General features: G+C 39.2%; 1 protein-coding gene across 1 annotated transcript in view; it reads left to right on the forward strand.

Annotated features, from left to right (window-relative positions):
* Window positions 1-631: 631 nt before the first annotated feature.
* Window positions 632-26321, forward strand: part of Chmp4c (charged multivesicular body protein 4C) — a 30039-nt gene continuing 4349 nt past the window's right edge. The window contains exons 1-2 of the mRNA XM_042680673.1: window positions 632-1014; window positions 22029-22206. Of these exons, the coding sequence (XP_042536607.1) occupies window positions 825-1014; window positions 22029-22206 (368 nt within the window). The 5' untranslated portion in view covers window positions 632-824. The remainder of the gene's footprint in view (window positions 1015-22028; window positions 22207-26321) is intronic.

Raw genomic sequence — 26321 nt, forward strand, 5'->3', positions numbered from 1 at the left:
ACAAACACACCCTGGATATATCCAGGTAGGCATATTGGTTTGCTTCACACACACACACACACAAACACACCCTGGATATATCCAGGTAGGCATATTGGTTTGCTTCACACACACACACACACACACACACACACATACACACAAACACACCCTGGATATATCCAGGTAGGCATATTGGTTTGCTTCACACACACACACACACACACACACACACACACACACACACACATACACACAAACACACCCTGGATATATCCAGGTAGGCATATTGGTTTGCTACACACACACACACACACACACACACACACACACACACACACACACACACACACACACACACACACACACACACACACACACACACACACACACACACACACACACACCCCTGGATATATCCAGGTAGGCAAGAACCCTTCCAAGTGCCCCTGGAATATTGGTTTGCTTGTCTCTGAGCTTCTCACAGCTTCCCCAGTAGGGATCAAGCCGCAACTGGAGACACAGCCCTGTTGGGGCAACTTTTCTCGGCGCCCTGAATTCCCGGAGGGGCGCGTGGCGCCGGCTGGCCCCGGGCGGACCATGGGGTGCCCGCCCCGCGGGGTGGCCGGGGAGCCGCGCCGAGGGGCGGGGCCGGGAGGCGGCCAGGAAATGCCCAGGGGACTGTGTCACCTGTGCCCGCCAACTTGTTGATTCCCAGGAGCGCTTCCTTTTCGGTCTGAGCCCGCCACCAAGTCTCTCGCTCCCCTGCTCACCTGTGGCCTGCAGAGTTCCGGATCGCCCTCTTCCCGCCCCCCCCCTGCCCCGTACACCCCAACTTCACAGCCATGAGCAAGTTGGGCAAGTTGTTTAAAGGGAGAGGCTCCTCCAAGAGCCGAACTGCTCTCAGCCCCCAGGAGGCCCTGGCCCGGCTTCGGGAAACGGAGGAGATGCTGGGGAAGAAACAAGAGTACCTGGAGACTCGAATCCAGAGAGAACTGGCCCTGGCCAAAAAGCACGGCACGAAGGACAAGCGAGGTAGGCTGGGCCGAAGCCCCAGAGGCCTTGTCACCCACCTCCCCAGGCCTTGCGAGGGGACCCTGGCACGCAGCCAGGCAGCCAGGCAGGCTCCTAGGAGCCCGTTGACCCCTCCCCAGGCCTGGGTGATTGGGGTGAGCTGAGCCAGGAGCTTCCTTCCCTGGGCTGGCAAGATAAAAGGCAGTCCCCAAAAGGTCAATCATAAAGATGGGCATTCTTTTCATGTAGTATTTAAACGACTCAAAATGATTTTGAGAAATCCATGATGAAAATCCCACATCGAGATTTCAAATGCAGGCAGAATCAGCATTACTGATTTTATTTTATTTTATTTTTTAGTCTCTGGCTCTAGATGGAATTTGTTTATTTAGATTCTTTTTAAATGTGATGTATTTGGGCCGTCATGGATTTAGTTTTCCGTTTATTTTGAATTCTAAAAATAGTCCAGTAGATGGAATTTTTCTTAATTACTGAGTTTTCTAGAGTTTGCTCCTGGATCATAGTTCATCCTCTTGATCCTGGCACTAACCATCAATTTTTTTGTATGTTTATGTGCCAAATCACACAATTACCTTGCATGTGAATTCCCTGCGTAGAATACGCTAATATAGTCATCTATTTTTTTGTATCTTGTTCCTTGGCTGTTTAGTTGTTGATTGTGCAGTTGAAGTTCTTTAAAATCAAAAACAAGGAATTAAATATTAAGTTGCTTATCACTGGCTTTTAGCACACATGAGAGACTTTGAGTCAGTAATGATTCTTGGTGCTTCTGCTGCACCTTGAACTCTTTATTCTTTGCTAGAGTTACTTGGTTTCTTCAGCATATTACTCCATTTATAGAAATAGATCCAAAGGACACCCATAGCATATATTAAAACCCAGTGAGAAAATGAGGTGATTTGCTCTTGTAATACCAGGTCAATGACAGACCCAGAAATAGAAGTGGCAGCACAGGATTCTCCTTACCACCAAACCCTGAACATTTGCACCCTCAAGTCCAGCTTCTTTAGTCACAATGAAGCTTAAGAAGATCTAGCTCATCCTAAAAGAGGCTGTCATTATTTTCTGCAAAAGAGGAATCATGTCTTATGGAGTTGACCTTGAAAGCCTTAAATCTTTGTCAGTAGTAAACACTGTCAATGGAAAAGCTAAGTTTTATTTTTCTCTGTGATTGCATATAACTTTTGGTTACATTTTAGCCTGTTTTAAAGCTAAGTACTGCTTTCTATTTTTACTTTTATGTCCGAAAATATTTTGGGAGGTCATTAAAAGGCAATTTTTAAACAAAGACTATGCCACCGTGGCTTGTGAAAAAGTCACTGGCCATTCTTCACTGTTCCTCCAGCTTAGGTTGGACATGCTGACATTTGCCTAGGGTCTGTCAAGCATTTCCCTTTTGCACTTATTTGGATGTACATACAGCTTTGTCTGAGCTCATATTGGTTCAAAAATATGAATAAAGTTGAACATCAGCTTTAGGAGCTGGTAAAACTTTAGATTTTTTTTCTTCACGAATAAAATGTGAAGTTATATGGGGTTTTATTTGACATGTTCTTCAGTTGGCAGTGCATGTACGTATATACCAAGCTGACTTTTTAAAATAAAGATTAAAAACTTAAAGATAGACAATACTAACTTCCTTAAATCAGGGAAGTTATTGATACAAGTATCAAGAACAAATAATTAACTGGTGTTAGAAAAGTCATTCATTCTTTGTTATGTATTTTGGGGAGCTTCACTGTGTGTTAGTTCAAGCTTGGTATTCAAGTAGCCTGGGTAGTGAGCAGAGGCTGGGTAGCGTGAGGCCATCTATAATATAAACTACGTGAAGGATTCAGTCACAGGCCTCTACACTGCAAGCACTGTCAATATAATTTTATATACCAGATAACTTCATATACACTTAAGTTAATGTCTTCTATTAGCCACTGAGAATATTTTCATACAAGTAGTAAAATGAAGCCCAATGTTCTCCTTACTAAATTGTTCCAATGGTATACAATGCCATTGCTAGAAATTGTTATGATATACATTATCACCAGTATGACACAATATACACATGCAGTTAAAGTTTTAGTTGGTCAGCTCACATGTTGTCAGGAATACTAGTTAATGGATAGCTGACATAACATCGAAAGGTGTACCCTGCAAACTACGTTCTTCAATGATCTGTTTCTGTACAATAACAAGTTTTCACAGCATTCTATGCCTTCAGAAGACATTCTACGGGTAAGATATGTTACTTTAAAATGAGCATAAATGTTAAAAGATGGATCTCATTGGAATTATTTATTTATTTTGTTGCTCGTGAGGCTTGAACTCGGCCTGGGCCCTGTCCTCAGCTCAAGGCTAGCACTCTACCACTTGAGCCACAGCGCCACTTCCAGTTTTCTGTGGTTAATTGGAGAAAAGCATCTCACAGACTGTCCTGCCCAGGCTAGCTTTGAACCGTGATCCTCAGATCTCAATCTCAAGTAGCCATCAGCGCCCTGCTCTCATTGGAATTAAACACATGGAATTAGCTGACATAGTTTAATGAAAAGTTCTTACCTCCCATGTATGAATAGATGATTTAAAATAAAACACCTACTAGGTACTTAACTAATTTAACATTAGCCTGGCATCTGAAGTTTGTTATCATTGCTGTGTTTGGTCATTGGTTCAGATAGATTGCTAACTGAGCACACCTCCTGTAGGATAGCCGATACTCTAGAGTGTCCTGACTGCCTCAGCCTTTCAAAGGTATAGTGGATCACCTGAAAGGCATAGAGCTGGAATGCTGTTGATCCCATATAACAGATTGGCAAGTTGTTGTACCTGTTTGCCATTGTGTATTGGTTTCATAATGTGACTGCAGAATTTAGTCTGAAACTTGGGTACATTATTATTTGTAGTCAAGTCTTACGGGAGTAGCTAATTCTTACCTTAAGCCTCTTAATGGGTTATAGTTATCTTCTATCAAAGAGAATGCTAGTTTACACAAACAAACTGGCTTTCCAACAGCTGCTATTTTGATATCCAGGGCCCTTTTGGTATTAAAAAAGAAATAGTTGCAGCAAGGTTTATAATTTAGTTAAAAATTTAGGGGGACCAGAGATAGTTATTTTTATTTTTGTTGTTCATGAGACTTGAACTCTGGGCCCAGGTGCTGTCCCTGAGCTCTTCAGCTCAAAGCAAGCACTCATTCAACCCACTTGAGCTACAGTGCCACTTTTGGTGGTTAATTGGAGATAAGAATCTTATGGATCTTCTTGCCCAGGCTGGCTTTGAACCAGGATCCTCAGATCTCAGCCTCCTGAGTAGCTAGGATTACAGCATGAGCTACTGGCAACTGGCCCAGAGATAGTTTTAAATATACATTATTTGCTGTAACTTCCTACTTTCATATAATTTTTTCCAAGACTTTCCATTTCCTAACAAATGGGGCGGTGTAATTCTTTCTGATGGGGGCATAGTCATTGTATGTATGTATACACACACACACACACACACACACAGAGACACACACACACACACACACACATATATGTGTCTCTCTCTCTCTCTCTCTATATATATATATATACCACATTTTCTTTTTTTTTTTTTTGGTCGGTCATGGGGCTTGAACTCTGGGCCTGGGCGCTGTCCCTCAGCTCTTCAGCTCAAGGCGAGCACTCTACCACTTGAGCTACAGCGCCACTTCCGGTTTTCTGGTGGTTTATTGGAGAGTCTTACGGACTTTCCTGCCCGGGCTGGCTTTGAACCGTGATCCTCAGATCTCAGCCTCCTGAGTAGCTAGGATTACAGGCGTGAGCCACCAGTGCCCGGCTATACCACATTTTCTTGATCCATTCATCTACTGAGGGGCATCTGGGTTGGTTTCCATATCTTAGCTATGGTGAAAAATGCTGTGTTAAACATAGTTGTGCTGGTAGCTTTGGAATGGCCTTGTTTGTGATCATTTGGGTAAATGACCAAAAGTGGGATTGCTGGGTAATAAGGGAGCTCTATGTGGAGTCTTCTGAGGAACTTCCGTACTGCTTTCCAAAGTGGGTGAACAAGTTTACACTCCCACCAACAATGCAGTAGGGTTCCCTTTTGGCCACATCCCCTTCAGCATCTGTTGTTATTAGATTTCTTGATTATAGCCATTGTAACTGGGGTGAGGTGGAATCTCAATGTTGTTTTGATTTGCATTTCTTTTATGGCTAGAGAGCTTGAGCATTTCTTCATGTGTCTATTGGACATTCTGTCTGTTTTGTGGAGCAGTAAGCTTATACATCATTTGAGTTTTTTTTTTTCTACTTTTGTCTTACTTTCCCAATGCTTCCTGACCCTTTTTACATCATGGGACCTGTGGACAATTACTAGTTGCATGCAGAGTTGGACTCTTGATTTGCCAGGCTGGTGGCCTTAGGCGCTGAAGAATATCTTAGCACACTGTGAACCTTTCCTGCTGCATGAGTTTGACAATGTGCCTAAGAGGCTACAGTTTTGAGGTCTTTCTCAATAATATCTTTGGTAGATGGCCACAAGCGTTTTACTGTAATGGCTATTCCAATGTAATTCTTATATAAGAGCCTGGGATTCAGTTCAAGGTCTAATGTCTAGTTCTGATTCACTTAGCTGCTTGGTGACCAGTCACTTGGACTGTCTAATTTTCAATTTTCTTGTCTGTATAATAGAAGTGATAACACAGATCCTCAGCATTGTGAAGATGAGTGACAGTATTGTGAAAAGAACGTGGTGTTTTATAAAGAGTCACACATGGCATATCCATGTATACACACACACACACACACACACCACACACACACACACACACACACACACACACACACACACACACACACACACAGATTTGTAATTGGCCTATTAAATGGCCCAAACTTTGCTTTCCTGGGATTACATTGATGAGATGCATCTCTCCCACAAAGACTTCATGGAAGACACTTGTTTAGGTCTTTCTTTTCTCAACCTTTCCCTATCACACCTTTATAGGAAATCTAAGATTTGCTCAGTGGGGCCCATTCATTGTGAAAGATTAAATAAAAGATTATTAGATTTTGCCAGAGAACCACGCAGATATCCAGGTGCAGAGAACAAAGAAAGGTTTATTGCCACGAAAGGGGGCTGACAAGACTCCTTCTCACAAGAGAGAAGTGAGAAGAAGCAGAAGCACCTGCTATTGTCTGAGGTGACCTATGTGACTTAGGAGGTTTTGGAAGGGCTATAAGGAGCTAAGAGGTGGAGACCCTGGTGTGGATGTGTGGGCCAGGGACTTCATCATGGTGGACTAGGATTTATGGCTGCTGTCCAAATAATAAATAAGGGGTCCTGCAACTTCCCAGACCTGAAGGTCATTCTAAGGGGCTCATATTGCCTTATATGGTGATAGCTGCCCCAGAGAAGTGCCATCCCAAGGTAAAGGGGGCTGGAAATTTATTATTTACTGCGTTTACTACATGGGCCTAGGAAGGGAGCATGCTAAGCTGTGGAGAAGGGAAAAAGTGGACTAAGCTATGGGAAGGGAGCTCATTTCACTAACATATTGTGAGGCTGGTGAGATGCTTTTGACATACTTGTGTGATCTGACAGTGAGACTTGCCTTATACTTTCTGCTTTGTATGCCTCTTTCTCCCCTCATCCTCATCCTGCCTGCTGCTGACCTTATACAAACATATAATTTGCAGCAGCAATTCCAAATATGTAATTATGGGAATCCAAATCAGGGTTATCAAGTGGGCCTCGGCCTGTTGTACATGTGATGTGAGCTGACAGAGAGAAACAAAGCGTATTTGCTAAATGCCCCTTCATTATTACTATTCCTGATTTCTGTGAAATTTGGTACCACGACCATTCTCTCTCTTTATCAGGTGTCTGTCTATCCTGGTTCCATGTTGGAATTAGACATGGAACGCAGGACTGCCGGGAATAGTCTCTAAGGCAGAACATCCTCTGCACAAATAAAGCATCACACTTAGGCTGAGAGTTGAGAAGGAGGAATTTGGTTTTAGAAGTACATGATGTTAACATATGAGGGAGATTGTGTGCACAGTCACAGTTCCACTCTTATTTCAGTGGGAGATCCTCTGTAGGCTCGTGATTTTGCTTTATATCATAGTTGTCCCAGCTGAATTCCTCCTCTTGCACCAGGAACAGTTCAGAAGGACATTTGTGTCCCAAGAACTACAGCAGTGACTGCTGGTAGAGTGCCAAACCAGTAAGGGCAAACGAATGGCTCAGGTAAAATGAGATCCTGATTGCAGGATCCTGATTGAAGTCTCCTGGGGAATACAGCTTACCTGGTGACCTCCTTTCTGAAAAGAGTTTCATGGAATGTGACTCCCAGATCCCCTGCATTACAATTCCTTTCTAATGGCTATTAAAATGCCTATTCTAATCACTAAGTTGTGTGGCAAGATCCACAGTTCTGAACTTTGAACAAGCAGCTCAATGATTCTTACCCCCACTCCACTTGAAGCCTATGATCCGTTATGAAACAAACCATTAAATTGGAGAGACTAATCTCTACTCTATTTTCTTCCCTATTCCTTCTCATTATTTCTCCCTTTTCTGTCTGTCATCATTCAGATTTCCAATTGAGGACTATCAAATCAACAGTGCTCTGTTAATTCCTGAACAAATATTTGAAGAACTTCTGGAAGATTGAACCTATTCCTTAACTTACCTGAGTTAATTTTTTAGAGTTCATATGGTTCTTAGGGTTGTGATTTTATTATTGACACTTTTTTTTTTTTTTTTTTGGGTCCGGTCGTGGGGCCTGAACTCTGGGCCTGGGCGCTGTCCCTCAGTAATTCAGCTCAAGGCTAGTGCTCTACAACTTGAGCCACAGCGCCACTTCCAGCTTTTTTCTTTTTGCTTATGTGGTGCTGAGGAATCGAACCCAGGGCCTCAGGCATGCAAGGCAAGTGCTCTACCACTGAGCCACCTTCCCAGCTCTCCATTGCAATAATTTTATAGATGCATATATCATGTATGTCCACTGTTCCCTTCTCTTACTTCTTCCAGGATCCTTCAACTTTTTTTTCCTTTTTCTTTCTTTCTTTTTTATTTTTTTGCCAGTCCTGGGGCTTAAACTCAGGGACTGGGCCTTGTTCCTGAGCCTTTCTATGCTCAAGGCTGGGGCTCTACCATTTGAGCCACAGCGCCACTTCTGGCTTCTTTTGCGTTGCTTATTGGAGATAAGCGTCTCATAGACTTTCCTGACTGGGCTGACTTTGAACCTTGAACCTCAGATCTCAGCCTCCTGAGTAGCTAGAATTACAGGCGCCTGGCCTCTTTGTCATCTTTCTTAGTTTCCACATATGAGAGAAAATATTTCATTTAACTTAAGCTTACTTCACTTAATGATGTCTTCTAGTTCAACACATTTTCCTGTGAATGACAGACTTTCATTCCTATTTATGACTGACCAAAACTGCTGTGTGTATATGTTGTACTTGTGATCTGCAATATCCCCCAAACATCTTTGTATTGAAGACTTAGTCTACAGTGAAGCACTGTTCAGACATAGTGTTTTGGGAAAGTGAGTCTGTCATTTAGAACTCCAAACTCATAATGGATGAATCCTTTCATGAGTTCATAATTTGATGGACTATTGGAAGATGATGGAAACTTAGGAAGTGGGACCTAGTTGGAGAAGTGTGTCCATTTGTAAGTGCCCTTGGGGGTTGTATCTTGCCTGCAGTGTCCTCTTTCTTCTTCCTGGCTGCCATGAGAGGAGTCACTCTCTATTCCTCATGATCCACTTGATTTGCTGTCTTGCTTCATCTCAAGCTCAAAATAATGGAGGCTGCAGATTATGAACTGAACCCTCCAAAATCACACCTTCCTCCTTCAAATAGTTTTTCCCAGGTATCTTATCATGGTTACAACACAGTATATATTCTGTATTTTCTTTATTCATTCATCTTCTGATGAGCATCTAGGTTGAGTCCCTATTTGGCTATTGTGAATTGTACCTGTTTGTAAGGTTCATAACTCACACTGATTACAGAGGAGCTCAGAGTTATTTGGTATTCAGATGACAACCAGGCATCAGCATATATTGTTCTGTTTGTCTTTGTTGATCTGATTACTGTGTACCATATTTAGTATTCTCATGTGTAGAGAGAGAAATGAATTTTATACTTGGAACATTAATCACTATCTAGGCCAGATTCTACTCTCTAATCAATTGCCTTTCTCTACTATGGAGAAATAGATCAATGGAATTAGGATCCTTTTTTCAACTTTTACCACCAGTTTCTTTTCCCTTACCTCAGACCCTGCTTGGGTGTTCATCCTCTATAGGGGAGCTTAAAAATCTATGTATTAGCCTTGGAACTTCACTGGTGTAAGCTGTTGCTATGAAACTTCTAGGTTCCTATGCCTTCCTTTCCCTCTGTTCCCTGGCAAGGATCCTATGCAAACTTCCAGCTTCAGTCACACTGACAAGCACAGACTGTTCTGGCTTTGTTATCTACAGCCTCAGTCTGCACAAATGTTTACAGGCCTTGATCACTTACTTTTTCTTCACTGCATTTAGAGTTAAAACTCTCAATCAGGGGCTGGGAAGGTAGCTCAGTGGTAGAGCGCTTGCCTTGTATGCTTGAGGCCCTGGGTTTGATTCCTCAGCACCACATAAGCAAAAAGAAAAAAGCCAGAAGTGGCACTGTGGTTCAAGTGGTAGAGCGCTAGCCCTGAGCTGAAGAGCTGAGGGACAGCGCCCAGGCCCAGAGTTCAGGCCCCATGACTGGACCTACTCCCCTCCCCCAAAAAAACCCTCTCAATCAGATTAATTTTCTCACATTTATATTTATTGATACATTTTTTAGTACTAATTCTACTCTGAAAACTATTATTTTAATTTTTTTCCACAGTACTGGTTTTGAATTCCTTGTGCTTGCTAGGCAGACACTCTACCATTTGAGGCTCACCTCTAACCCTTTTTTGCTTTAGTTATATTTTAAATAAGACCTCATGTTTTTGCCCAGGGCCAGCCTCTGACTATGATGCACCTGTTTATACCTTTTTATATAGGTGGGATCACAGGTGTGTGTTACCACACTTAGCTATAGTTCAGAAGGGGCTTTGGTAACTTTTGACCAAGGTTGGGTTAGACTAAATCCTCCTAGTCTTGTAAATTTTCCCTATCTGTACCTCCCAACTAGCTGGGATTATAGACATGAATCCCACATACCCAGCCAACAATTTATTTTGTAGTACTACACTCTTGCATTTAAACTAGTTTGTTAAGTTTGAAAATAGTACTTATTTCTTCCCATTGATCATCATCTTATTTTCAATTACAGAATTAAAGGTTTTTAATTCCAAGTTATCTGTTTTTTTTTTCTTTCTGTAAGTCTTGGGGCTTGAACTCAGGGCCTACATACTGTTTCTGATCCTTTTTTGCTCAAGGTTAGTACTCTTACCACTTGAGCCACAGTCTAACTTCTGGCTTTTTAGTGGTTATTTGAAAATAAGAGTCTCATGGACTTTCTTGCCTGGGCTGGCTTTGAATCAAAATCCTCAGGTCTCAGCCACCCAAGTAGCTAGGATTACAGACGTGAGCCACCAATGCCACCAGTTATATGAGCTGTTTAAAAAATTGAATCAGACACAATCAGCCATTTCTGTTGTAGATATATTTGTTAAGATATTCAATGTGACAGAAACAAGGGGAGAGTCTTACAGCATATCACTAGAGAATACATTCCAAGAGAGCCTCTGCATGACAGCAACAATGCTTCATCTAGGGTTCAGCCAAGGCATGACCTCCAGTTTGACAGATTGACACTCAATATACTCAATGAGTCTAGTTATTCATCATCTATGAGTATACCTAACCTACATTTCTAACCCACATCATATTAATTATTCATTTTTTCCTCTCTTCATCAAGAATGCCCCCTGTACCTTGTGAATAATATTCCTTAAATCGAATTGTATTCTCATGCCTGGGGTTCATGGCTTCAAGAATGCTGGCTTAAGAACTGCTAGTATTGTCAGATGGACATACCACACTGTTCTGTTAAAAGAGATTCTGTTAAAAGAAATTGAGGCTAAATTTCAAGATAGTAGTACTTAGATCTTTCTGGATGATTTTACTGTACCTTAGGATAGAAGGCCAATAGATGGTTTATGAATTTTCTTTGGGTCTACATTCAAATAAAAGAAGCATATGACATTAGTGTGGTATTTTCTCTTTGGAAACTCATGTTGATCTCTAGTAATCATCATTTTTTCTAACATCTCAGAAACAAACTCAGAGTATAGAATATTTCTAGTCTAGAATCATTCTTTCAGATATGTATGGCACAGATACCTTACTTATGTGCTGATGTGCTCTGGCTACTTGTAGAAGTTTCTTATGTCGTATAACACTACATTTACCTTTTGTTTCCCTATCTTCATGAATTTGGATCAATGTTATAAATACTGGAACATCCATTATTACCATTGTTCATTTAAATTCACAAACATTAGAAAGCTCTGAATTTTGGGAAATACTAACTTTAAGAAAATAAATTAATTTTCCTTGATTGGTACTATTTTTCAGTTTATTGAATCAGCCAAATTAAGGTAAAAGTAGAACACTACTGACACCATGACTGTCACAAAGTTACAGGATTTGTATGCTTTTGAGAAACTGTACAGAAGAGTACTGTTAGTTGATTCCGTGTACTTAGTAGTTTTAGTGTGTTTAGTGTGTTTCACAGCATTTAGAGCTGTTTACTTCAGATGATCTTCAATAGAACAGAAAAGTATATATGACTTAGCTAATGATACATAGGGCAAAGTATCTAATAGTATTTAGAGTTTCTTTGCTTTGGAGGTCACATTTCTGACTTCCATGTATGTTTCAATTTTAGTGCTCATTTTATAACAAGCTTAAATACATGTGTATGTAGTACTTTAAGGGCAAAATTATTATTATTATTATTATTATTATTATTATTATTATTATTTTGTCAGTCATGGGGCCTGAACTCTGGGCCTGGGTACCCTGGGCCTCAACTCTTTGGCTCAAGGCTAGCACTCTACCATGTGAGCCACAGCACCACTTCTGGCTTTTTCTGCTTATGTGGTGCTGAGGAATCGAACTCAGGGCCTTATGCATGCAAGACAAGCATTCTACCACTGAGCCACCTTCCCAGCCCCAAGAGCAAAATTATTATAGATACTTAAAATAATAAACAATATTGAAGATTCATTTTCACTTTCTCATTTAGAAAATCACTTAACCAGCTTAGTACTTTAACTGTATGCTTACACATTGGTATTTTTTCTTCTACTTATTCTGTGTATAATTTGGTTAAGCACACAGTTGGTTCAAACATTTGAAGAAGGAGAAGAAACAAAACAAGAGTCTGGCTTAAATGCAATGGATAGGCTATGGTAAGCTATTTACTCAATAATGAATTTTCTTGTAATAGGTATTTAATTCCTTTTGTCAGACAACTGATGTACATATAGAATTGCCTGTCAAGAAGTATCTGGGACCCCTTCAGATGCGGATAAGGTCATGCTTTAAGGCAATAGGAGTTTCTGTAATGTATTATTAACTCTGTCAGCTGCAGCTAAGCTCTTTTCTGGCATTCCTAACTTGTGGGTATGTCTGGTGAGAAGACGGATAATCTTGTTAGGATGGCAGAAGCTCCTGCTGCCATCCTCCCTCATCTCTTTCTCCATCTAGCAATCTAGAGACTTAAAATACCAACACAACATAGTAATCACTCCCCACAAAAGAAAACACACCCAGAGATGCAAGCAGGCAGGCAAGAACTGTTAGTTGAAAATTACAAGCAAAGAGAAGCAGATCTATCTTTTTCTATGAAAAGTCAGCAATCCTGAGTTAGAAGTAAAGCTCTCAATTTAAAAATTAAAATTTAGTATCAATCATTAACTTAAATGAAATAAAATATGCACATTTAGACTTATGCAGAAACTTAGAGGAAGAAAGTTATGAAGCAAGTATTTGGTAAGCAATTTGGATATTTAATGTTATATTTAAATAATACCTAGTGCAGTCTGTGTGTGTGTATGTGTGTGTATGTGTGTGTGTGTGTGTGTGTGTGTGTGTGTGTGTGTGTGTGTGTGGTTTTCCCCCAAATGCTGTCTGCTCTGTAGTTATAATAGGTGTGTCTTATTTGCTGCAGCAGTAATGTTGTTCAGCAGACTTTGCTCAGTGATTAGTGCTCTCTGGGCTTTTAATACATATAGAGGGAGAGTAAATGGAACCTGAGATCTTGAACAGAAAGGTTATCCTAACTCAGTCCTATTGTGTTAATTGAAGAAAAAAGGAAAACAAGAAAGCTCTACATACGTGATCCTAATTTGAACATGATTTAAAAGAGGATGTAAGCAAGAATACACATTTTTATCATGCTGTGAGCAGCTTGAAAATTGTTATTTATGAAAGCTACTCTACTTTAAAGAAAAAATATAGTGTGTCATCAATTTCAAAGTAACAGTTCTAAAGAGTGTCCAATATTAATAGTTATCTTGAGTCATTTCAAGATTTGTTTACCATAAGTTCTTAAGCAAATAGTCATAGAATCATGGGAAATGGGTTTTTAGGGGTATAGTTTGTCGGTCCATAACTTCAGGCGGTGAGACATCAGCATGTCCCAAACATACGACTACCAGATACTGCCTTGGAAGGGTACAAATACAGTCAAAGTATTCAGAATACACATGTGAAAATGTAACCAGGAAAATTGAAGGGATGAGTGAGGTTGGGAGAGAAGGGGGAGAATGATGGGAAAAAATGACATTGATCAAGATACATTGTACTCATAAATTGACATATTGAAGTGAAATGCCTTTGTACAAATGCTTAAATATAATAAAAAATTAGCTAGTGGCTCATGCCTGTAACCCTGGCTACTCAGGAGGCTGAGATCTGAGGATTGTGGTTCAAAGCCAGCCCAGGCAGGAACGTCTAGGAGACTCTTATCTCCCATAAACCATCAGAAACCAGAAGTGGTGCTGTGGCTCAAGTAGTAGAGTGCTAGCCTTGAGCTGAAGAGCTGAGGGACAGTATGTAGGTCCAGAGTTCAAGCCCTATGACCAGCCAAAAAAAAAGATAATAAAAATTTAAAACTAAATATTGTTGCCTTTTATAAAAAATATATTTTTACAAGTAGAAAATAGAACCATACCAGATAGGCATATAAATGTATAAAATACATATCAAACACACTCTAAGTATATGTCTTCCATTTAAAATTAAGTCTAGCCAGCTGTTTCTGTTAATATTTGTTGGTTTCATTTTCACTTTCCCCCTACATTCTAAATGATAGCACATCCAAAAAGGTTACTAATTTGTGAGGTTATGGATAACATCAGTAGCAAATGAGACAACTCATTTGTTCAATCCATTATGCATTCTGCTCTGTGTCAAACAATTAATTGAGTTTTTACAAAGAATATCAAGTAGATTTTAATTAACATATTGGTATGTTGTTCTAATAGCAGATTACTTCCACTTACTTAGAAATTGACCTCTGAAGCAATTAATTGCAGGGGATGAGAATTTCACTGGTACTTAAATAAGTCTGTGCTAAAATTTCTTCCTTTTTGATAATTCAAGCTTGATAGCATGTTGGGGTCATGAGCTTCCTCTTTTAGATTTATCTCCTCTAATATTCCCTTGCATGACACCCTGGAAGGAAAAACTTACTCATCTTCAAAAGTAATAGCAAGCTCTTCAGAAGAGAGAATGAGGATGGGAAAATCAGGAAATTAACCTTAATTTCCTGTGCCTTTTTGCAGTCTCTTCCAAGAAGGGAAAGGGCTCTGGTCACCTTGTCTTTTTCTTCTTTACAATATTAACTGAACACAAAGCAAAGTGTTCTAAACGTAAAATTCAGTCTGACTGGCTTATAGCAGTATCCCACCTCCAAAAGCTCTTTTCTCAGAACACCTATTTACTTTCTCCAGGCTCTTTTCCCTTTACTGTTTTCTCAGGCATCTGTCTGGCCACCTATATATTTCGTATATCACTGTTGTGTTCTAGTCTTTTTTTAGCTTCCTGTTTACCCTCCTTCTGACATTTAATATTGGTAAGACCCTTGAAAATATGGAGGTTATATATAAAACCCAACTGGTATGGCAAGCTGGTATGATTTGCTCTGTTTTTCTTGAGGTTTATAGTTTCTGGTTGCTAATATATCTCAGCCAGAAACTTCATGTGGGTATGAGATTTGCAGTAGGGAAAGGTGGTATATTTTATTGATTGGTGTGTTGAATGTATGTGTAGATAGTCACTAGGTTCTATTGACATTGCCTGATCTGGGAAGCTTTCCTTACCCTCCAGAGAACTTTAACATTTCTCTGAATATTCCCCATACTTTTTATGTTCCTCTTATTATTCTCCAATACATCTCCTCTATTATCTGAGATGAAGATATATTTTATGACTATTAATATCCCTGAGCAAAAATGCTGATAACATAATAGGTACTTATAAAACATTTTTATTTTTGGAGTGCTGGGACTCAAACCCAGGAACTCAAGCATGTGTAGTAAGCCCTTTACCACTGAGCCAAACCTCTGGTCCTAATTAATATTTGTACAATGATGCATGTGCAATTGAATGTTGATTTCATGTTTTGCCTTTCTGAGAGTGTCACTTTGTTTCTAATGCTGGACATATGGTAGCTCTTCAGTATATGCTTGTTAAATGAGTGACACGACCGAATAAAGAATATATTTGGTGAGTGTAGAAGTCCAGGGACATTCAGAATGGGATGACCTAGCCCAAGATGACTGTAACTGCCATTTTTTCTTCAGCTGTTTCCAATATAACATGTGACTTTGAACGAAACTATTTATGAAATGCTTATAAAGATGCTTGTTTAGATTGTGCCTTCTGAGATTCAAACCATGTGCTACAACAGAAGGTATTGCTTCATGAGATGATCTGTATATGACTAAGAGCAAGGTTTCCACTGAAGTTCTTCCAGTAACACATGATTCAAGACTTCCCAGTTAAAAGCAAAAGATGACACAATCAATTATGTATGGCATTCATCTCTTAATCATTCTTATAACCAGGCTTTGCTCCCAGGGCTTCATCATGAAGTCCTTGTCTAGTGGTCATCCATTTTTGAGGAGAACTGTGGTATTCAGTTTCATAGTTCACATCTATATTCACTAGATGTGATGGTTCTTTAAGAGTTCTTCCTGTTTGTCAACTCATGGATTAACAATGTATACATTAACATACCTTGGATGAGTGAAGAGCAACAGAATGACATTAAAAAACAAGATATTCTACATATTATATGAGCAATGAAGCTGAAACTCTTTTCTGATATCTTAAAGTTAAGGTATTTGGTGTAGATGATGGAAAGCTTTCTTCCTTTGACAGCATACTGGAGTTTAATTTAAGGTTGAGTGAAAAGTTCTTGCACGTCAGTCTCAATCCTCAATAGCCTGCAGTAAGGTCTCTTCACCTATCCTGTTAACAGGGCCATATAAAGGATGGTGTTCCTGTAACTCCATTGCTGAAAGAACATACTATTATGGGAGGAGACAAAAACCCTCCCTGTTTCTCTACCTGAAAAGGATACAATAGTATTCTTTGTTTTAGGAAGAAGGTTGTCCAAGTCTCACCAGTGCTTAAAAGAATTGGCAGGGGTTTGGAAAATTGAATTAGACCTTCTAAATAGGTTCAGTTTCCTGGTTCTAAAAGTGCTTTGGCTTGCCAAATCAGGAGCAATGCTTGATTTTCAGCATTTGTGGTTTGTATGTGAGAAATGCAGCTGCTCCTCTCCAAAATTATTCACTAGGAAACAAAGTCAAGGGGCAGCCAACACAAGGTCTGTCAGTGGCATCATTGTCCCATGTAAGAAACAGCTACAGAGACATGTGCATACTTCTTGTTGATTTAGAATGAGAGAGCATTGTTTTAATCTTTGAGAGAAGCTTGATATGCCAGGAATTCACAGCAAATGTCATGTGTCTTAGGGTCAGATTCAGCTGTGCAGAAGTCATTGGTTTTACTCTCATAAGAAAAAGGAAAGAAAAATAAACTGGGGCCTTTTGCATACAAATCCAGATTCTTTTTTTCTTTCAAAGACAGACACCTAGGAGCATGGGCCTGCAGGTCTGCTAGTAGTTGTGCACTAGAGCCTATGATGTTGCTTCCATGAGCTCAGACTTACGCTCCTGGGTCACTGGCCCTATTTCATTCTCTCCCTGAGACTGAGGCCATTTCTTGTTACCTTGGCCTTCTTCTCTTTTCTTTCTTTATTGTTATTGTAGAGAAACATTTCTGTCCAACTCATGAGAGAAAACAGAGATCTTTTCCCTGATCATCTCTCTGCTTCACTGACCTTTGTAACCTGCTTGGCAGACAGTTTTGCAAAATGGGAATTATAATGTGATCCACAAACAAGTGGTTGGTGAATTTTTACATTTCAAATATTTTGGAAGGTAGAAACCATGTGTTAACATAGGCATTCAAAACTGGGTCCAAACCAGTTTTGATAACTGATAACATTCATCAGCCTGATGTTACATCTTGTAATTCTCTTCTTGGGGTTCTGATAATCTATAATGGAAATAACAATAATGAAAGTCTCTAATATTCCATTTCACTTAGGATGTGCCAGACACCACCCTTTATACTTCAAACATGTTTTACTCCCATTTTCCAGGCTGCAAAGCCAAGGTTTGAAAAGAAACAACTCCAGAGAACAATGTTCTATTGTCTTCTAGGTGTGGTGGTTATTTTTCAGGTGAGAGAAAACCAGGAAGAAGAAATAAGTCATACATCAAAAGTTATTACATGCCAAGGTTATTAGGTTGTAGGATTAAATATAGGTCTAGGCTTTGAAGCTTCTTTTATAACAAGCTGTATTTCTTGATTTTCAAAAAAGTAGTCTTTACTTAACTTCTACTAGGAAATATATTTCTCACTGGAAAACTTAAAATTCTTGAAGAAAAACAATGCTTTTGGGTCAGCGGGTACTGCTGAGTGCTAAATAATTACATACACTGAACCTGACTGGTAAAATAGTGAGGAGCTACAACTGATAATACATTTTTGGGTACATTGATGAAGATGTATCACTGGAAAAATGGATAATTTGTTTTTGTTTGTTGTCCAAAATAAAATATGCAGTCTCACTCAGAATGCTATATGTTATTGTTATTGATGATACTTGCTAAAAATTATTTATGATACTTGTTATTTATTTAATTGCTAAAATAAAATGTAGAGACTATATAAAATCTTCATAAATTGTCACTAATTTTAGTATTTCCCCCCAATTTGTTATAATCCTCTTTTCCAGAGCAGTGAACTGAAACTCAAAGCAAGGGAGTGACTTGCCTAAGAGCACCACCCATCTATTAAGTCTTAGAAGAATGGCTTGTACTCTGGCTTTGTAGATCATTCCTACTCTTTCTATTGTACATGCAGTTATACCTATATACTATGTATATTTTCTGTGCACAATATAATACATACATTTATTGGTTTAATATTCATTCATTCATTTCCTCCTCTGTACAATAACTGATAGTATCTAGGTTTCTGTGAGAGTTTAATGACATAAATCACATAATGCATGGAATACATAAAACATTCACAATTTAACTTGTAGAAGATGCTTAATAAATGTTAGGGCTTTAAAAATGTATCTTGTTGAGTATGTGCCAGGAACTGGACCAGGGTGATGAGGAAACTGGGCTGTAAGACACTTCATCTTTGCTTAAAGGACTTGCAATTATGCACAAGAGATGTGTGTTGGAATGGATTTTATAGTAGGTACAGCATAATGTGACAGATATAACAGTAGCTATGAATTCACAGGAAGAGAAACAGCATGGAGAGCAAGCTGACCCTTCTCCCTGTGGTGAAGGAATCCTCTATACTTCCGTCATTAATGTGGTGCACATCCCTTGAAGGTGATATTGTCAAAAAGACTTGGAACCAGTTGATTAAAAAATGCTTTGATCCCTTTCTCAAGAAAAGAATCACATTTAGTTAAACAAACAAAAACTATTGCATAATTAAAATACGAATATTTTTTAACAAAGACTCAAATTGTATCTAAAGAGAGATCGAGATCAGCGTCTGAGGTAACTCTGCACTTCCAAGTGGGTGAGGCTGGTGGAGATGAAAGTCATCATTCACAAGGGAGGTGAAATTATTCCATATCCAAGGGAAAGCCTGTTCAGCAGGTGTGGGAATGACCAGTGATGTACTGGCTCTCATGGAAGAGAGCCTGTCTATTGGGATTTGACTCTACTTCTCACACAGAGCCAGATGCAGCAGCCCGCTATGCCAGGAGGAAAGCTTCAGTGGAAACTGGCCCATATAACAACAGGATACCAAGTTACTTACAATAGCTACTCTAGTCTTTCATTTTATAGCTATGAACCTATCATAGAAGGTCAGAAGAACTTTGAAGAAAGGCAATTGCAAGGAAAAGAAACATCACGACAAGTGAAATAGTGGAACCCAATAGCAGAGAATGTCAGAAGTAAAACATATTAAAAATGAAACATGCTAGCAGCTGTGCGAGATTAAAGACTATTACACTTGTGAGATAAGAATCCTGCCATAAAATGCAGTAACTAGAACTCAGGAGAAAGTTCTTACACATTAAAGCCATAATCTCAAAAATCATGTACAGGGTTAAGAAACAATTCCATGAACAGTGTTGAAGACTGAATTAGTGATCTAGAAAATGAAGTTAAGATATTCTTTCAGAGCAGAGATCAAAACAACAGAAATAAATTAATAGAAGATAGAGCCCCCTCAATAGATAATTGTCTATCTTTTAAGGATTTTTTATTAGCATACATTAGTTATGCAAGAGAGAGTTCTTGTAACATTTCCATTCACATGGACAGTGTAGCCATCTCCTTCACTCCTTGATCAGACTTCTTATCTTTTCTTCTTAAAACAACTTCAGCTAGTTTTATTGTTTTGTTTTGAATATGTATATAAAACACTTTAAGTTTATTCATTCTCATTCACCCTCTCCATTCATCTTTCATCCTCACTCCCTAGGTCATATGGGGATTTTTTAGATGAAAGAAAACAGAAAAGATGGTTATGGAGAGGGTTTTGGTATGGATAGTTAAATAAACACGAATAGGGATTTTGAAAGAAGGTAAACAGAAATAATGGAGAAACAGCAGCTATGCGCATATGAGCATATGAAATGATGCTGATCAAATGAACTCTAAGAAATGGAAGCAAGAGGCTTATTATTGCACTGTTTGCAGTTATTTTCCCCCTTCAATTTATCCCCCTTTTGTCACTGTTTTTGATTTCTGTACCCTTTGTCTTGTATATACATTTTTCTTGTTTGGGGAGGGGAAAGAAAAGCACAGAAATGGTGGGTCAAAGGGTGAACCAACTCAGCAGTGACATTCACTAGACACTGTGCTGGAAATGAACTATAGAACTTGAGGAAGAAGGCGGTCAGGAGGAGAAAAACTAGGAGAAAATGGGGAAGGGTGACACTTTATAAGAAATGTACTTATTACTTCACTTATGTAACTATAACGCCTCTGTACATGACCTTTACAATAAAATGTTTTAAAAGAGAAAAAAAGAAATAATGGAGAAAGAATAGAATAAATAATCGAATGTTATTTTCCCAGGTTAAAGGAATTTGAATCTTCAGGATAAAAGTACTCACTCAGTGTTTACTTGAATAAAAGCAAAAAAAAAAAAAAAAGATACATGTCCTAGTGAAATTTCCTAATTTAAGGCAAAAAACCCAAAATCTTCAATATTTCCAGAGGAGAAACAGAACAGATTATCTACAAAGATGTGAGAATACTTCTTTTAAACTTTTGACATACTCACTGCTGAAAGCCAATGAGACAGTGTCCTTTCCTCCTAACCTCGGGTCATTTCCTCTGCAGGAATTCTGTAGGTCGTGTGCTTCCTAGTCTAGATTATTACCATGTTGCTCATGATGGTGGCCAATTCTCTGGTAGTCAGTGAGGGAGGAAAAAGAGCTATCTTGATTATTAGTAAAATCCACTCACAACATACAATAGTTATGGGTCTTGGTATACCAATGAAAATCATTGGGATTAATGAGTTAGTTAGAAATAATATAAATAATTTAGAGTAAGAAGGAGACAGCTCTCAGAAATCTCTTGGGGCAATTTTTCTCCTGAATCTATAAACCATTGAGTTTTTTTGCCAAATCCATTCAGTTATTACTTGTTATTATGCTTGCATCCTTCTACTGCTGTGCTTACTTGCACTTTTCTTAAAGCTTTGTCCAAATGGACATTTTAGGTTTTTTTTTTGTTTTTTTTTTTTGTGGAGAGATGTCTTCCAAGGTGATAGAGCCAGAGGGACTTTTTTAGTAGTTCTGTGCCTTCAGAGAGAAGCAAGTAAGGTTGTCATGTTAAAATGAATGTGAGAATTATATGGATCTTCTTGCTCTAAAGGTGATGCTCTTTTCTCTTACCGTGTACCATGTAGTTCTTAAGTGTGACTCCAGATGAATTGGGGCTCAGGGACCTTATGGTTGTATTTAACCTTAATGGTCATTTTATAAGCATTTCAGATGAAGACATACAGCTCAGAACTCCAGGTTCTGCTTATGGCTGCCACTAGCTGCCTAACTTTAAATAAGCTACTGCAATGCCCTGGGTTTCAATAAACTTGCCTTTACAGTAACAGGCCATGAAGGTACTGCCCTCCTGTTTTGCATAGTTTTTACTCCTTTTTTGTACTATTCTTTTTCCAAAATTAAGTATGCACAGAACCATCTTCTGTGGCATATTTTGTGGAATATGAAAATTAACTTCCCATTCTTCTTATAGCTGCCAGATCTTTGGAAGTGGGAATAACAAAATATTCAAGGGAACATTTAGTGTGGTGATGAGAGGTGAGAGTTGTTTCTCAGGGTTAATGGACCCTTTGCTTTGTCTTAAGACACAGCAATTCCAACCCCTGGTTAGTCTGAGTAAATGTCTCTCAAGTAAGAGTCTTGATCTTTTTCTGTTACAAATGTGGCCTCTTCCTTATTTAGCTGCATTACAGGCACTGAAGAGAAAGAAGAGGTTTGAGAAGCAGCTCACTCAGCTTGATGGCACCTTGTCCACCATTGAGTTCCAGAGAGAAGCCCTGGAAAACTCCCACACCAACACCGAGGTGCTGAGGAACATGAGCTACGCAGCAAAAGCCATGAAGGCAGTTCATGAAAACATGTGAGTGATGGCGCTCTCCTTTGACTGGTGGCTGCCGGCAGTATGGGGAAGAAACTGAAATTATGTGGTGGTTTGGGCAAGACATGTCTCACTCACTTGAGGCTTTTTAAAAAAAATCTATTGATGGAAAGTGACAAAAAGCAAGAAAGAAGGAAGGGAGAGAAAGTGGAAGGAAGAATATGGGAGAGAGGAAGAAAAAACAGGAAATGAAAATGTGTTCATTTTTGCCTTCAATTCCCTTATGATTGTCTGAACTCTATTTGTAAATAATTTAATTCTATAATTTTAATAAGACTTTAATGCCAACATCTGGGAAGATTTTGGAGCCAGAGTACAGTGGTAGACTTTTTAGAATCATCTAGAGAGATGCTAAAGGGAACGTAGATGCCCAGATTCCTTGCTCAAGAATAGGGTTTGGTCTGCTTTCTCTGTATTTGATGTCCATATAATTTGTGGAGGGGAAGGGAAAAAACAAATCGTTTAAATAGGGATACAGGTGGACCCATTGCAACAATGAGATGTACAAGTCATTATGTCGAAAACGAACTTTACAATTTTGGTGGGGGGGGAGGATTGGGTAGGGGGTAGGGGGGAGGATGGGAAGGGATAGGAAGGGGAAACAAAGGAGGAGGCTACAATGCTTGGTAAGAAATGTACTCATTATCTTGCCCATGTAATTGTAACCCCTCTGTACAGTATTTTCATAATAATAAAAAAAAAAGAATAGGGTTTGGCCAGGCGCCAGTGGCTCCGCTGTAATCTTAGCTATTAAGGAGGCTGAGATCTGAGGATCGAGGTTCAAAGCCAGCTGGGACAGGAAAGTCTGTGAGACTCTTATCTCCAAATAACCACTCAGAAAACTGGAAGTGATGCTATGGCTCAAGTGGTAGAGTGCTCACCTTGAGCTGAGGAGCTGAGGGACAAGCCCCATGACAGACAAAAAAAAAAGATAATAATAATTAAATTTAAAAAATAAGGCTTGTACTTTTTGTTTTTAGGCAAGTGTTTTTTTTTTCTTCTGGTACTAGGGATTGAACCCAGGGCAAGCATTCTACCTCTTGAGTCAAACTCTTAACCATTTTTGTTTTCTTAACTAAGTTCCCTAGCCCATTCTAGCTAATATTTGTGAATCACTTACACAAAATAATAATTATATTTCATAGCTTTTAAAATTATATTTATATTATCTTTAAGTAGTTGTACAAAGTGGTTATCATTAAACAAATCAGCTTATAAGTACAATGCATCTTAATTGATATTACCCCTTTCATCATTTTTCCCATCTCTCCCAACTCAGTTCTTCCCCTCATTTTCCTAGTTTCACAGGATATTCACAGGATATATTGAATGTTATTGTTGTAAGGTGAATTATCCCAGAAGCCACGTTTTGGAAGATGGAATATTGGAGTCTTTATTATACAGTTAGCAGGCCGCAGGCAGCCATTATTACAAAGGCCTGCAGTCCCCAAATACACATCACACAGCTCGGAAACAGGTTAGAGAGAAAGAACAAAAACAATACCAACAAACCAATTCAGCTCCGATGGAGAGCTGAATTGGGATACCACGATGACTGAAGACCAGCCAGGCGAAAGGACACAGGACATGATCACGGAGACACATGTGGCATGGCGTAATGGCACCTGTGCTGGTCTGGGCCTAAATAGGCCGTTACAGGGAGTAGGTCCACAGGAAATTCCCAGTCCCAGACACTAGACTGACAGAGTCAGTAACCTATCAACCAAGTGCCTGCCCCTGCCTCCAGGGATCTGGGCATGCCCATCACCTGGGAGGCAGGTGATGGGCGGGGTATCTCCTTCTCCCAGCTTGAAGACAAGGTGCCAGACCCTATCATCCACCATGTGGCTATGGTGCCAGCCAGACCTGACCTCCTTACTTCATTATGGCTGCATTTTCCCCCTTCCTCCCTTCATTTGTCTACTTTCCTATTTCCTCCCGTTAGCCTCCAGTAAGAATATATACATTTTTTAGTTTATAATCTTAGTTGCACAGCTGATTATACCATGGATAAATTGCTTACCCTGATTTGGTTTCTCTGTTTATAACTTGGAAATAACAAGTGGTACTTAAGTTCATATGGAGATAATCGAGATAATCATTGTGATTCTTGGTTTTGTTTTTTGTGGATCATGGGGCTTGGACGCTATCCCTCAGCTCTCCAGCTCAAGGCAAGCGCTCTACCACTTGAGCCACAGCACCACTTCCTCATTGAGATTCTTTGATTACTTTTTAAAAATATTTTTTATAAAGATACTGTACAGAAGGTTACAGTTACATGAGGAAGGTACATTTCCTATCAAGCATTGTTTTCCTGCCTTTGTTTTTCTCCTACTATCCCTCCCCAACTCCTCCCTGCCTCCACTCCCCCGCAAATTTGCAAAGTTCTTTTTCAACATAAAGTCTTGTAGGTCTCATTGTTAAAATGAGTCAACCTGTATCCTTGTTTTAGCATTTTGTTATTTCCCTTTCTCTCCCCATATTAGAAAAATGTATATATATGATGCAGGACACAGGAATCAAATACAGTGAAAACAGGGGTTATACCATGGGGGAAGAACATACAAAAGAAGCAAAAAAAAATCACATAGTTGATAAAAAAACAACAGTGACAAAGAAAAACACCTCTTGTGTCCCTATCTTGGGATTCATTTCACTTAGTATCATCTTATATGGTCATATGTACATAGCTTTTGACTTTTCCTGCTTGTCTGGTAAGATTATCCTAGATGTAAACTAGTTATTGCAAGTAAGGGAAACCATGGGACCTATGTTTCTTTGGGTCTGGCTCACTTCACTTATTATACTTTTTTCCAAGTCTTTCTACTTCCTAACAAATGGGGTGGTGTCATTCTTTCTGTTGGAGGCATAGAATTCCATTGTGTGTGTGTGTGTGTGTGTGTGTGTGTGTGTATACATTTTCTTGATCCATTCATCTACTGAGGGGCATCTGGATTGGTTCCATATCTTAGCTATGGTGAATAATGCTTCAATAAACATAGTTGTGCTGATAGCTTTGATACTTTGATTATTGAATTCTCACTTTGTTCCTGGAACAAAAAGTAATCACTCAATAATCAATATTCCTTGAGGTAGTGGAATTGGCAGTAGTTTGGCTTACTTTTGCAGTGGGAAATAAATGCCTGGGACTGGTCCTTCCTGATATGGTATATTGATCATGGAATCCTGACCAAGGGAACACAAGAGTGATGCCTGAGGCATGGGAGGCAAATTTTATTGTGGGATGGAAAAAGATGGGCAGTGAAAGCAAACTTGATAACATTTTCTTGCCTTGGTAGCTCACTAATAATCAGCGGCCATTAGGGCAACTGAGAGATCATTAGATTCATTATCAAACTCAAAATCTTCTCTTGTGACTGTAAACTGGGTACCAAAATGTATTGCCATGCCAGCCTTTCCCATAGCATAGCAACATCATATCATTGTGTTCCTTTGGCACTTCCATCTACAAACATATTTTACACAAATGTCCTATGCTTTTTGTAATAAATGTATTTATTATAACATAATAAGGATTGGAGATAGAGTGTAGTGGAGAATGGTAAAAGCATTTTTATTATTATTTTATATGTGTGCTTATCTTGTGGCTTGAACTCAGCTCAGTACCTGGGCACTATCTGGGAGCTTTTTTGCTCATGGCTAACATTCTACCACATGAGTCATGGCTCTACTTCTGCCTTTGTGCTGATTAATTAGAGGTAAGAATCTCAGGAACTTTTTGCTTGAGTTGGCATTAAACCCTTTAGATTTGAGCCTCCTGAGTAGCTAGGATTACAGGCATGAGCCAATAGTGTCTAGCCAAAGCATTATTTCTTATTAGCACATAAAAATATGTTAAAGTACTAAGCTTCTCTAGTTTATATAGTCTGAGGTTAGAAAATTTTAGTTCTCCTAGGCTCAGGTTTTTCAATTGTTAGATCATTTAATAACAAGGGACATAGTCCGTTTTTTAAAAAAAACGCAATCACTTTGGTCCAGAGTTGAAGGAATGATTCAAGTTATTAAAGAAACAGTTCAGAGGTCGGCTTAGAAATGGACTTTGAAGTAGCTGTCTATCCTGGCTGTGTGGCTTCCTG

Source organism: Dipodomys spectabilis, unplaced genomic scaffold (genome assembly GCF_019054845.1).
Source record: "Dipodomys spectabilis isolate Male_0828 unplaced genomic scaffold, ASM1905484v1 ptg000063l, whole genome shotgun sequence".
Classification (NCBI taxonomy): Eukaryota; Metazoa; Chordata; class Mammalia; order Rodentia; family Heteromyidae; genus Dipodomys; species Dipodomys spectabilis.